The sequence below is a fragment of the Microcaecilia unicolor genome, chromosome 1 (genome assembly GCF_901765095.1).
Source record: "Microcaecilia unicolor chromosome 1, aMicUni1.1, whole genome shotgun sequence".
Classification (NCBI taxonomy): domain Eukaryota; kingdom Metazoa; phylum Chordata; class Amphibia; order Gymnophiona; family Siphonopidae; genus Microcaecilia; species Microcaecilia unicolor.
Window position 1 is genome coordinate 623,442,628 of NC_044031.1, and position 15,077 is coordinate 623,457,704.

Genomic DNA, 15,077 nt, shown 5'->3' on the forward strand with positions numbered 1-15,077 from the left:
TCTTTAAAAACTCTCTGGTCAATATTCATCCTGTGATGGTTAGTGTTTTTTAAGTGCTGACCACTGTGGGCAAAATTAACTCCAGATATTCAATGCTGGGCCATGTCCAGGCACTGGTATAGAATAGCCAGGGCTAATTCATTTTGTGCTAGCCACTGGGTCTTATGCAGGTCCTGGCAGAATATCAGGATATCTGTCCAAGTCCCAACCTCCTACCAAGGATTCTGATCCCCCTTTCCATGCCCCAGAATATCCAGCAACTCTCCCAGGATCTCCTTTCTCCCTCCCCCCCAGAAGAACATGAAAAGTCCATTATTGATCCCCCCTCCCTCCCACTCCCCTCCCCGGAAGGGCATCCAGAACCCGTCTATATCCCTGTTCCCTTTCTCCCACTCCCCTCTGGAATTTAGGATCCCCCCTCCCTCTCTTCCCTGTAACATCCAGACCCTCCCCCCCAGGATCACATACCTGCCAGCTCCTCCCCAACTCTACCCTTGGAATGCTTCTCTCCAGCCACTTCAAAAATGGCTGATCAGAGTTGATATTCCTTGATACTCTCCTTTTTTGGAGAGACCAGGGGCCCTGGTTGTGAAATCCATCTAACTAGGTTCCCCATCCCAAAGTGAGCACATCTATGGGTAAAATACACAAATGAAGTGGAATTTAGGACAGTCACCAAGACAGCTTTCTCACAGTAGCCAGGCTTATATTTGGAAAAACACGTTATGATAGTGCCAAACCCCTCCAAGAAAAACTGCACTGGCTCCCAATCAAAGAACGCATTGCTTTTAAGGTCTGCACCATGGTTCATAATATTATATACGGCGAAGCCCTGGGATACATCACAGACCTCATAGACCTACCAACCAGAAACACAACAAGATCAGCATGAACTTACCTAAATCTCCACTACCAAGTGCTAAAGGACTCAAATACAAATCAACTTATGCATCCAGCTTTTCTTACTTAAGCGTACAACTATGGAATGCTCTGCCAAAGATAATCAAAACAATGAACGACCACCTAAGTTTCCGGAAAGAACTAAAAACAAACCTGTTCAAAAAGGCATACCCCACCGACCCAACATAAAAACCTAAGTTCCTACGACACTGCAAAACCAAAGACTGTAATGGACATACCTTGACCCTCATCCCCCCTCCCTAACTTCCCCAATGTATCTACCAAACACGAACCTTCTTTTACCACAATAACACCTGTATTTGTTCATACCACAACTGGCGAACGCCGTTGCGGTACCATGTAAGCCACATTGAGCCTGCAAATAGGTGGGAAAATGTGGGATACAAATAAATAAATAAATATTCCGCCAGTGTTGCTATGCTCATATTAGCCCTCTCCTCAAGTCACTTCATTGGCTCCCTCTCTGTTTCTGCATACAGTCAAAACTCCTCTTACAGGTGCATTCACTCTGCAGCTCCTAAGTACCTCTCCACTTGCCTGAGTACCTCTCCCTGCTCTCCTTCCCAGGAACTCCATTCATTGGGAAAATCTCTCTTATCTGTACCCTTCTCCTCCACTGCTAACTCCAGACTCCGTTCCTTTTATCTTACTGTACCATATGCCTGGAATAGACTTCCTGAATCAATACGTCAACCTCCATCTCTAGCTATCTTCAAATCTAGGCTAAAAGTCCACTTTTTTCAGGCTGCTTTTAACTCCTAACCCCTATTCACTTGTTCAGTACCCATGTCTGTTGTATCATTCCCACCGTAAGTATTTACCTTATCCCTTATTTGTCCTGTTTGTCTGTCCTGATTAGATTGTAAGCTCTGTCGATCAGGCACTGTTTCTTCATGTTCAAGTGTACAGCACTGTGTATGTCTAGTAGCGCTATAGAAATGGTAAGTAGTAGTAGTAGTAAACTGAGATTTCCTGTGACTATTAGCTGTGCTTTATACTGATACAATGATAACTTTAAAATAGTCCCTTTTAAATGCTAACCTATGGAACTGTAACAGAGACTTTAAATGCTAAAAAAATAAATAAATTAACCTATTCCTTAAACTGTCTTTGCTAAGTGAGCAGAATAACTTAAAATAGTCACTGAGGTTACCTATTTATTCTAAGTCTACCTTTCCTCAAGTTTAAGAGCAATTTCCCAGAAAATACTTATCAGTGAAGTTCTTTCCCACTCTAGAAGCACCTCTCTCACAGCACCTCTTCTGGACTGAGAACAACTCAGCCCTGGCCTACTTATGTGCTTCTGTTTCCTTGATAATTCACTCTGCAAGCAGTGTGCCAGTAGAACCTTTTGAACCTTTTTCTTTAATCAGTCACTGTGGCTTGATTTACAAATAACTGAACACAGTGATTATCTTACTTCCCAAAGGAAAATTCTTTCAAAAGGTTCTCTGTAAAGGTTACTTTCGTAAGCAAATATTTCTAACTAGATATTCACAAGTATTATCCTACCTTACTTTCTGTTTGAATTGATAGATTTCTTTTAAATGGCTAAGTTAAAAAAAAACCCACAAGTCTAAACTGAGGTTCCCTTTAAATGGTACCCTACAGAACTGTAATAGAGAGTTTAAATGCTAAAAAAAAAAACTAGACCAAGATCAGCAGCGTTTTCTGTGGACGGCCATTGCTGTGATGTGCTGTGAGCCTAGAGGGCAATGCAGATTCTGGGGCAAACACTTTTCTTTGTGAGACTATGGAATGCTTATTTCCTCAGCAAGTTAATTGCTTGAAGCCTGATAGACTGGAAAAATTTGAGGGGACACGGTCCCTTTGAGAAGTGAACTCTAAAGAGCAAGTTCCATGTTTGAATGGCTTTGAATTGTTTGACCTACTCAGACTCACTTGTCTTTCATTACAATTTGCAAGGCACAGTCCTTGGGGTTAGGTGGGAACAGGGGTTAGGGAGGAAGGGTAATAGTTTGACATTGGGCGTAGGAGATAGGACTAGGGGTATAAGGGAGTGGGGAAGGGAGCAGTGTAGGGTGAGAGGGCAAAAGTATAGTTTTGTATAATGTTAAAGGGTGTGTGCTGAGAATGTTCAATAGGATTTGATTTTGCAATACAGAATTGTTAAAAAGGCCCCGATTTGACAGAACTTTGCTCTCCTGGATATGACTGCATGGGAGAAGAGGAGCGATGGGTAGAGTGGAGTGAGTGAAGCGAGGCAGACCAAGGAGGAAGAGAGGCAGGAGGTAGCATGCAAAATACCTTTTTTCCCAGCTTGCACAACTGGCTGCTTCTTTGGGGGGCTTGCCTTGGCTCCCTTCCGGGAATCAGCTTTTCCTGCCATTGCCTAGCCACTCCTGGCCTTCAAATGTTAGGAAGACTGTTGAGAAGGACTAGGAATACAGAAATGTCAAGTGTTAGTCTAGCAGTAGCCACCTGTCCTGTCAGGTGCCTTGGTAACACCCTCTCAGCAACACAGACCTGTCCTATACATAGAAAACATAGCATATGATAACAGATAAATAACATAAGGCCCATCTAGTCTGTCAGATTAACTTCCTGGTACAATGCCATAGGCTCTAAGGAACTCTGGCTTTCCCTTTACATCTGTGCTACCAGGGATCCTCTGTGCTTCTCTTAGGCTATCTTCGATTCCATTAGTATTTTGCAAGACTTTAGTGTATCTCTAGCTTTCCCTTTACATCTACCATCCAGAGATTCTCTGTGCTTATTCAAGGCTATCTTCAATTCTATTTGTATTTTGGCCTCCACAACTTCTACTAGGAGGTCATGCCATGTATCCACCACCCTTTCCTTGAAGACAGTCACTTCTGAATCTATCCCCTTGAAGTCTCATATCTTGACTCTTATTCTAGTACTTCTTTTCTACTGAAAAAAAAGGTTAGTTTCTTGTGCGTTATTTATACTTTGAGGTATCTGAATGTCTCTATCATATCTCCCCTGTCTCTCCTCTCCTCTCTAGGATAATATATACTTAGATCTTTAAGTCTCAGTTCATTGGGCTTTTGATATATTGCAGGCCTTGCATCATTTTAATATTCCTTTACTAGTCCTCCTCCACATTATGTCCTTTCAGAGGCATCGACTCCAGAAGTGGACAGAACGCTCTAGGTGCGATCTTGCAATAACTTGTACAAAGGCATTATCACCTTCTTTTTCTATTAGCTTTACACATCCCCCCGATATTCAGCGCTATTTAACCAGCCAGAACCGCTGCTGATTGGTTAAATAGCGCTTAACTGGCTATCTGCCAATACTCAGCAGGAGATAACTGGCTCTCCCCTGCTGAATATCCCCCGTTAGCGACTAACTGATAGTCGGTTATATCACCCAACATAACCGGGTATCCGCTAATTTTAAAAGCCAGTTTCGCAGCCATATTTGGCAGCATGAAAACCTGGTATATCTTTGGCTAGTTTAAAGGTAACCAGCTAAGTCTGAATATCAACTTAGTCAGTTATCTTTAAACCGGCCAAAAATAAACCGTATATTCAATGCCAGTCACCAGAAACGGCCCAGCATTGAATATCTGCTTTTAGCTCTGACTGTGGAAGTTAGCCAATCCAACTCCCACGGTCTGAATATCGGCCTATGTCCATCTTATTCTAGTCGCACCTTTCTTGCACTGTTTCACTACCTGGATAACATTAGGTATGATCACCCTGAGGTCTGCTTTCTATTCGATGGATGTCTGTCTCTCACCGTCACCACATACAGCTCCCTTGGTTTTCTGTACCTCAAATCCATAAAAAGGAGGAAGACCTTGTGGAGATCATATCTAGTGATTAGAACAGGCTGATAATTAGAGCAGTCAAGGCTTGAATTAGAGGTTGACTGAAACTGCTTTTTTCAGTTTTGACTGAAACCAAAACTTCCCGAAAGCTTTTAGCCAGAACCAAAACTGCAGCTGAAATTCATCACCCGCTTTTGGCAGAAGCCGAAACAAAAAACTCAAGTTTGATTGTGTGAATGTGAACCAGTGAGGGCCACTGGTGATTGTCAGAGCTTTCAGTCTGTATCCCTCTGCTAAACCCACAGTATCCCAGCCAGAATATAATAATTTAAATAATAAGACCATATTTTACATCCAAGCCAAATAGCTTCCACACATATGAACTGCAGCAATTGAAAACTGAAGCTACAGTGCCACACTGACTTTGTGGCACACTCAGGGTGACAGCTGATGTTATCACTCCACAGAAAGACTAATTCCTAAGGAGCTTCTCATCCCGAATTTACAAACTTAAATTCCTGCTAAATTTTTCTTTAAAAAGCATTTATCATAAACTATTGTGCAAGATCATAACTGCACTTCTTGCAATCTCAGTATACAAAAAATCAAAACAAAACAGAAAGTAGCACCCCCCCCCCCAATCCCCCAATAGGACTACCTTAGAATCCCTGGTGGTCTAGTGGTGTGGTCAGGGCAGAAGTGATGCCCTATTCAAAACAGCCATTTTGAGAGCACAACCAGAATGCACAGGAGTAACTGGGGATCACTCCTCCCCCAACTACACCCCTAGACCACTAGGGCTTTTAAAATAGACCCAGAGGGCCCTGCAGGTGAGGAGAAAGGATTGGAAATCCCTGCCAGCAGCACATTTATGATGTGGCTGGCAGGGATTTCCAATCCCCACCAGCTGAAAACTCCCAACAACTTTCCTCCTGCATATCTTCACCTGCAGCAAGCAGTGACGGATACATACTACTCGCACCGGCCCCACAGCCTTCCCTCTGACGTATTCCTGCCTATGCGGAAACAGGAAGTTGCGTCAGTGGGGCCAACATGACAAGTGTATTAGTTGCTGGTTGCTGCTGGTGAAAATCTGCTATTTAAAAGGTATGCGGGAGAGGGGGATGTTTGAGAGACCGTATGGCATGCAGGTGAGAGAAGGAGAGACCAAATCACCTGTGGGATGGGGCTGGGATCTTCTGCCCACCCATCTTGGGCCCAGGCCCACCCAAAATTGGGTGTCTGGCTACGCCCCTGGGAAGGGCAATTCCTCTTGCAGGAGAAGAAGAGAGACAAACAGGACAAAGCATTAATTTTCGGCTTCCTCTGAAAACACATGGTCATTTTCGGCCAAAACTGAAAACATGGCTGAAAATAAAACCAACCTTTTGGCCGAAACTAAAAATGGCCAGAAGGAGAAATTAGGTCTTACCTGCTAATTTGCTTTCCTTGAGTCTCTCCAGACCATTCACTACGAGTGGGTAATATGCACTCCTACCAGCAGAGGGAGACTGAGAATTATTGAACAGCACTCCTGTATAAGGGACTGTGTAACCCTGACCTGCTCGGTAGTTTGAATAGCCAAGCAACACTTAAAAAACTTCAACCACAAGGAACTGAACACTTAAAACACCACCAGAAATTGAGCTCCCAGAAGGAACTCCCCAGAAGGAAAACAGCACCAAAAAGAATAACTGGAACAGACTTTAATAAAAAGCACAGATGCAGTTGCAATCCCAGACGGAAGAAATCTCAATGATCCCACCGTTCCTGAGTGGGCTTGGGAATGGTCTGGAGAGACTCAAGGAAAGCAAATTAGTAGGTAAGACCTAATTTCTCCTTCCTTATCGTCTTCTCCAGACCATTCTTTACGAGTGGGAAGTACCAAAGCAGTACTCACCGAGGGTAGGAAAGCCCCCGGAGCAAGACGGATGCCCCAAAGGAGAGTGTTCTGCCAAGGAAGAAGCCTGCGCATGCGTAGAATGCACCCGAAGAACCACGGGCACCTGTTTCCCCAACAGCAGGTATGTGGAAGAAATTGCCTCCTTGATCCAATATGTGATGGAAGCCACCTCCCCTTTTTGAGGTCCCCCGAACAAGACCCAGAGGCAGTTGGACTTCCGAAAGTACGCTGTCCGACGCAAATAGCACCGACAAACATCCAACTTATACAACTGAGGGGACTCATCCCTGGGAAGGAAGGCAAGGAAATAGACTTGTTGACATGAAACAGAGAAATCACCTTAGCAAGAAAGGAAGGAATCGTCCGTAACAACACATTCTCCTTGGTAAGGACCAGAAATGGCTCATGACAGGACAGAGCCTGCAACTCGGAAATACGCCACGCCGAAGTGATAGCCACCAAAAAGACCACCTTAAGCGAAAGATCCTTAAGCATAGCCTGCCCTAAGGGCTCAAACGGGGCTTGAACCAAAGCCGACAGTACCAAATTCAAGTCCCAGTGAGGGACCACTAAGCAAGATCCCTAAAGGGAACCTATAAAGCTAACTAAAACCAAGGGGCCAAAACCGGTGCACCCAACAAAAACATGGAGCAAGGTTGCACAGCACCTACCTCTGCTGGGAGACTGAGAAATACTGAGCAGGTCAGGGTTGCACAGTCCCTTATACAGGAGTGATTTTCAATAATTCTGTCTCCCTCTGCTGGTACCCTGTTTCACCGAAAGTAAGACATCCCCCGAAAATAAGACCTAGTAGAGGTTTTTCTGAATTGGTAGATATAAGGCCTCCCCCGAAAGTAAGACCTAGCAAATTTTTTGTTTGAAAGCAGGGCCGCCGAGAGCCGGACAAGGCCGTCTCCAGGCCGCCCCCCCCACCCGAGGTCACCGGGTCCCCCCCTCCACCCACTGTCGCTCCCGGAACTAACCTTAAACGCCTCCTTTCACCTCCACAGCAAGCAGCAGGGCAGCCCTGCCCTCGCGGACGTTACGTCAGGCGAGGGCGGGACACGGAAGGAAGGAGTGGCCTGCCCTGCTGCTGCTTGCTGGGAAGGTGAAAGGAGGCGTTTAAGGTTAGTTCCGGGAGCGACGGAGGGCGGGCGGGCCAACCCCGATGTTTCCCCGAAAAATAAGACAGCCCCTGAAAATAAGACCTAGCGCATTTTGGGGGTCAAAAATTAATATAAGACAGTGTCTTATTTTCGGGGAAACACGGTAGGTGTGCATATTACCCACTCATAGTGAATGGTCTGGAGAAAACGATGAGGAACAAGGATTTGGGGCCAGTTTCAGCACCCTGACCGAAACTGAGTCAGCCTCTAGCTTGAATCCCACTTCTCCTAGTGATGCTGGGTGTGACCTCAGGCGAATTACTTCTCTCTCTATTACCTCAAGTACAGACTTTAATTTGAAACATTAATTCCACTTAATCCTAACAGTTCAATGCAAACACAATAGGAAAGCAATTAAGCATATAGAAAATCAATGTAACATCATAAAACCTCTAAAGGACTTATCCATATAGTAGCAACTGCTCTCTGAATAAGTGACAATATATTTCTATATAAAAAGAAAAAATAAAGACATGTAGCGCAGCACTGAAATCCACAATGCAGCCTGCAAATCAAGCTCTGGAGACCCCTTGAAGACTCCCCAACCCTCCCCCAACTCCCCTTACATCCTCTGACCCCAATTCCCTCCTAACAGAGAGAATGTAAAACCTAAAAGCCTAGGAGGTTTAATAAAAAAAAACCAACAACTAAACCTCACGTTTGCTATTGCATTCTATAGCAATAGCAAATATGGTTAATATGGCGTCAAGCTCTGCCCACTGCCTTCAGCCCAGAAAATGGGTGAGATTGGCTCATGCCGTCTCCCGTCAATAATGACCTGATGATCAAAAACCCTATGCTGTTCTGAACAGCGCTCTAAAATTAGCGCCGGAACAGCATGGAGCAATAATGCTCCTATGATCAATGGCATGCAAATTCATGCGCGTATTGGCGCTGATCATAGGAGTACTTCTGAGGAAGGATTGTGCCTGGGCAGTCCTCCTGCTGAAGTTGTTTGACTGGTCTGGACTGTCAAAAAAAATGGCCGGACCTGTCAAACATACCAATGAGAGCCCTAGTGGTCTAGTGCCCCCATGAACCAACCAGACCCCCATCTCACAAACTGACCCGACCCTCCCCCTCCCGTGGAAGACCCAACCTCCCCCATCAGAAGAGAGGGCTGGACCCACCTGGTGGTCTAGCACTCCCCCTCAACCTGGAGGTATAAAGGCCCCGAACCCCCTGTACCTTCAGATGACAGAGGAAGGAGTAGTACTCCCTGCTCCTTCCAGCACCGCCTCCAAAACGGTGGCACCCTGCCCAGGGCATTCTGGGAATCGCTGGGTGGGGTTTCCCTACCATATAAGGGAGTTTTTGTCGTTGGAAAGAGGAAGGAGGGCTACTCCCTCCTCTGTCAAGGTACAGGGGGGAGGGTTTGGGGACACTAGACCACCAGGTTGGGGGGGCACTCAACCACCAGGTGGGGACTGGAGGTCCACCGGACCTCTTCTATCAGGTGGTGGGGGTTGGGTCTTCTGTTGGGGGGATTTGGGTCTCTTGCAGGGGGGTTGTCGGGGGGGGGGGGGTCTCATGTCAGGGGGATGGGGGACCTTTGTTAGCATGCAGATGTATGTTGGACAAGGCTCCCCATTCCTTCCCAATGCTTTGTAAACCCTAATGCCAGATCCGAGTGGCGTAGGGTTTACAGCGGTAGGAGCTCCCTTATTTGGTGCACTGCCCGCTGAGCACTAGGGAGGAATACAAATGTCCCTGTTTAGCATGCAAATGCATTCTATAAGCATCCAGAACCGGTGAGCGTGCTGTTACATGCACTCACCAGCTCTGATCCTGGGCACAGGCAAACACGGGCGCTAGTCCAGCGCTAATGCCCTCTAGCGCCGACGTTTGCTTTTGATCATCTGGTCCTAAATCTCTTTGCAGCTTACCTCCTCCTTTCCTGTGACTAGAACTGCCTTCCAGTGTGCTGCCCCCACAGCCTTCTTATTGGCTGGATCCTACCCACAGTGTCCGTGACTAGATCTGCCTTCCAGTGCTCTGCCCCTCCACTGTCAGTCTTCCTGTTGGCTGGATATCCTACCCACAATCTCTGTAACTAAAGCTGCCTTCCAGTGCTCTGTCCCCTAGTGCCTTCTCATTGATTGGATCCTAGTAGTCTCTCTGACTAGAACTGCCTTCCAGTGCTCCGCTCCTCCTACTGCCTTCCCATTGACTGAATCCTACAGTCTCTGTGATTGGAGCGACCTTCCAGTGCTCCATTCCCCAGTGCCTTCTCATTGGCAGGATCCTACTCAGTCTGTCTGACTAGAGCTGCTTTCCAGTGCTCCGCCCCTCCATTGTCTTCCCACTGGCTGAATCCTACCCATAGTCTCTCTGACTAGAGCTGCCTTCCAGTGCTCCGCCCCCAGCCCCACTGCCTTCCCATTGGCTAGATCCTAGCTAGTCTGTCCTTTTTTTTTCACACTAATGCTCTCTCACTATTTTTCTTTAGTTCTCCCTTTTTTCCTGTCCTCTCCTTTCCCTTGCTCCTTTTCTGTTGTTTCCTCCATCTCCACTGCCTCTCTCCTTTCCTTGGTCAGTATATGAAGGATCTTTCCCAGGTGCTTTTGTTTCTTGGCCTCTGAAGGAGAGGGAGGAGGACAATGTACGACCTCTTCCTCCATCCTTGATCATCGCTTGGCTATACATACTGCTATTTTTAACTGTATTGTTCAGGGAGAGAGGTTGTTGGGAGCTATTGACTCAGGCTAAAAAAAAAAAATTCTTCATATTTCTGAGAATGGCGCTGTTGTTGCACACATCTGAATTTTTGTATTCTTGTATTTCTTAACAATATTTTATTTTATTTTTTATATGTCTTGAATTAGTTTTCTTTTGCTTCATTGAGATTAGAGATTTTATAGATATAATTGTCTATTATGTTTATCAAGTACCAAGCACCTACTCTATTGCAACTTCCTGTTTTCCGCAGAGGTGGGACGCGCCTGAGGAGAGGCCCCGACGCTGGCAGAAGGCTGACTGTGAATCGCCGGTGCGGTGCTGCGCAGGAGAGAGAAGGCTTCAGGGAAGTAAAAAGTGACCACGCGGACGGGCGAGATGGGCATTAGAGGTGACAGATGCAACGCTCGGGGGGGGGGGGGGGCTGGAGAAGGGAGAAAGTTGCCCGGGGGGGGGGGGGGGGCTGGAAAAGGGAGAAAGCTGCCCAGGGAGGTTCAATTGACCGGAGTCGAAGTGAGCCTATCTAGTCCACTTTAACAAGGGAGCCAATTTGGGTAATCTGTATCCACCCCCCCCCCCCCCCAGCTGTCATTGCCGTTCAGTTCAAAGCAAGCAAACTTATGATCTGCTGCATACACGTCATTCTTTATTGTTGGTCCATCTGTAACAACGCTAAAGCTGTTTCAATTGGATAGGCAGTGCCTTAAAAGCTGGAGGAGTAAAGAAATAACAGTTGAGTATCACTAAAACAGCGTCAAAAATTATTGTTGCTGGTAGAATATGGTAATACTAGGGCCCAGCTAAGGAATAAGTTATTTTGAGTTAGTCTTCACTGGACCAAACTTGCTTTCCTTGTGCCATCACTATCCATCAGGATAGGCAGTGTCTTGAAAGGTAGAAGATAAAGAATTTTTTTTAAATATTTATATCACACATTAACCCAAGCAAAGTCAGATTCAGTGTGGCTTACATTTGAAAATACAGTGAGACAGAATAATAGAATTTAGTTAGATCATGGGAATAAATAGATGGATGTGTCTGAAACATTTAACAAAGTTGAGATTAGCATATATACCCAACTGAGCATTTAAAAGTTTGTCCTTTATTGATACCACATGTTCAGAAATCATAGCCATAAGTATAGACAGTTATTCAAAGATTATCATATGGGAGGGGAAGGAGACAGGGACACAAAGAGGGCACTACTGGAAAGCAGGAGGAGATAGGGACAGAGAGGGGCACCACTGGAAGGGGGATATGGGGACAATGGTGAAAAATGGGTGAGATGGGGACAAAGAGGTAATGCTGGAAAAAGGGGGAAGATGGGGACACAGGACAATGTTAGAAAAAGGGAGAGGTGGGGACACCAGGACGGCAGATGCTAGAAAGTGGGAGATAAGGAAACCAGGTAGGCTTGTGCTGAAAAAGGGGGAGATGGGGACACAAAAAAGGACAGATGCTGAACTTGGGGGTAGGATAGGGACAAGGGACATAGAAGGGAGATGCTGGACAAGACAAATAGTGGTGCAGAGGAAAAAGGGATGGTGCACTTGGAGACAGAAGAAATGTCAGATGGGCCTCTTTTACCCACAGGCAGGGTGGGCAATAATTAACGCCCTGATTTCCATGGGTTAAATGTTATTTCAGTTGCAGAAAGGAGGTTCTTATTATATTTATGTTTATTAAAAATACCTGACATACCATAATTACCAGCAAACGAGCATAGCAGTTTACAGTCAAAGTTAAAACGTAGCAAATAAGTAAAGGAACACCAATATTAAAAGCAAAAGTTACATAAAAGTAAAGGAAAGATAGTGGATAAAACATAATTACAAAACACGCATCTGAACTACAGGAGCAAATGCTACTCACAGCTGACCGCACTCCTTTATGATGGGTCAAAATGATATAATATTCAAGTTGAACCCCAAACTGACTTGATGGCTTCAAAACATACATTCCATGTACAAGGATACTATAACTCTTTATTATGCACCTCAGCAGTGACTCTTTTCACATGAGGAGCATGCCTCATGACTCACACACTCCAATAGCACACCAAATGCAAAATGAAAAAATAGGTGTTTAATAAGGTCTTGAATTTAACAAATGATAACTCAGAACAAATTTCAGACAGCAGATCGTTCCAGAGATTGGTGGCTATGAAAGAAAAGGCCAACCTCCGGGTAGTTTCATAGTGGGAATTTTTGGGGGAGGGCAACACAAGGCAATTCGAATCAAAAGACTGGAGTGACCAGGCAGGGGTGTAGGGGATGATAACTGAGGACAGGTATGAGGAAGTCCCTAAGTGTAGCACTTTTTGTACTAAGGAGAGCACCTTAAAACAGATTTGATCACTGGTAACCAATGGATCTGTATAAAATTATGTCTTACCTGATCATTTTCTTTCATTTAATCGCAGCACATTAATCCAGCAATTAGTGGGTTGCGTCCGTCTACCAGCAGATGGAGATAGAAATCTCTGACTTTAAACACAGTGATATAGGATGAATAGCTCCTACCAAAAGCCAGAATGTCATCTGCCAAAGCAACTCACAAACCAGGCTCCAACTTGCCCCAGAACTGCCCAGGACAGGCCTGGTTGGACCTCGAGCCATCCGGCCATCCTCTGTTCCAGCCACACCACTTGTGCTCAGACCTCAAGGACCAAAGCCTATGGAGACGGCAATCACAACAACAACACAAATCCCAAATATACAGACTACACAACCTGGGGACAGTTTTTTGACTATGTTTGTCAACACACATAGAACAAGAAAACAACAAAAGGAAAATGCGTTCACATCAGACAGCAGAGATGTAAGGATGCTGGATTCATCTGCTGCAACTAAAGGAAAGAAAATTGTCAGGTAAGACATAATTTTACCTTCCTTAGCATTAGCAGCAGATGAATCCAGCAACTAGTGGAATGTAGCAAAGCAGTCCCTAAAGAAGGTGGGGATCTGCCTACCCTGCTGAAAGCACAGCTGCACCAAACTGAGACTCCCAGGGCACTGCCACATCCAAACAATAATGCTTAGAGAAAGAATGCAGAAAGGCCCAAGTGGCTGCCCAATAGATGGTCACAACGGCTTGCATAGAATGTGCTCGCAATGCCCCCATGGCCTGCACATACATGGAAACAATCAGGTTCTCAATTCAGGGTCACTTTGGAAGCCTCAAAACCCTTTTTGGGTCCTGCTTTCAGGACAAACAGATGGTCCGACCTGTGAAAGTCATTTGTCATGTGCAGATAGCGAAGCAGCACCCACCAGACGTCCAAGCACAAGAGGACTGCATAGTCCTGTGGATAATTCTCTGCTGCAATGAATGGGAGAAACAGAGGTTTATTAAGGTGAAAAACTGACACCACCTTAGGTAAAAATGATGGAACCATATGGATTGTAACCCCCAAGTCCGAAAATCGGAGAAAAGGATCCCAACAAGACAAGGCTTACAACTCCAACACCCACCGCTCCACGGCCATAGCTACTAGAAACATCGACTTCAGCGTCAGATCCTTCAAGGACAAGATCCCAAAGGGGGCCTTCTGCAGAGAATGGAGAACCAAATTAAAATGCCAGTCCGGACAGGGAGGCCGCAGAAGGGATTTGAGGTGACCAACTCCCTTCAAGAAATGCACAACATCCAGATGGGCAGCCAGTGAAGACTGTCCCACACATCCTCAGTAACAAGCTAGAGTCACCACCTGCACCCAAAGTGAATTAAGCACCAGACTTTCCTATAGCCCCTCCTGCAAAAATGCCAGAATCCTTAGCAAGGAGGCTATCATCGGAGAGACTCCCTGCCTAGAGCACCACAACTCAAATGTCTGACAAACCAATGCATACGTTGAAGTAGTTGAGTGTTTGCGAGCCTGCAGAAGGGTGGTGATCACACCCTCCACATACCTTTTCCTCCTCAAGTGCAACCGCTCAAGAGCCAGGCTGTAAGACCAAGTGAGGGCTCCTCCGTGGACACTGGACCTTGAAAGAGCAGACCACGGATGGGGACAGACTGGAGCCAACAGAATCACCAGCCCCCAATGTCGCAGAATCAGATGCAGGATACTCCCTATGATTGGCTACAGCGGGAAGATGTAGGCAAGGTCCTCCGCTGGCCAGGGTTGAAGCAGCACGTCCAGACCCTCGGACCCGGCTTCTTTGCCTCGGCTGAATAAACGTGTTGTTGCCATCAGATCCATCGATGACATGCCCCACTGCTCGGCGATACAGCAGAACACCGTCAGGGACAACTCCCATTCCGCCGGGTCCAGTGACTTCCAGCTGAGAAAATCCATTTACACGTTGAAGCTCCCTGCAACGTGAGCCGCAGACAGAAGTTGCAGGTGATGCTCCGCCCATACACTAGAAGTTGCAGGTGATGCTCTACCCATACACTGAGAAGGCACTTCTCCACTGCCAGCGCAACACTATGCATGCCTCCCTGATGACTGATATAAGCGACTGCCGTCGTGTTGTTGGAGAGCACCCGGACCGGCTTGCCTCGAACCAGACTCTGGAATGCCTCCAATACCCAGGCCACTGCCCGAAGATCCAAGAGATTGATGGGCCATTGTGCCTTCGTCATGGCCCAACGGCTCTAAGCACTGCGCTGCAGGCAATGGGCACCCCAGCCCACCAGGCTGGCA

At 46.2% G+C, this 15,077-nt stretch overlaps 1 protein-coding gene across 1 annotated transcript in view; it reads right to left on the reverse strand.

Annotated features, from left to right (window-relative positions):
• IQANK1 (IQ motif and ankyrin repeat containing 1) overlaps window positions 1-14,688 on the reverse strand; it is a 180,950-nt gene extending 166,262 nt beyond the window's left edge. The window contains 3 exon segments of the mRNA XM_030190104.1: window positions 3,190-3,289; window positions 13,596-13,747; window positions 14,463-14,688. Coding sequence (XP_030045964.1) covers window positions 3,190-3,289; window positions 13,596-13,747; window positions 14,463-14,688 — 478 coding nt within the window.
• Between the last annotated feature and the right edge of the window lie 389 nt (window positions 14,689-15,077).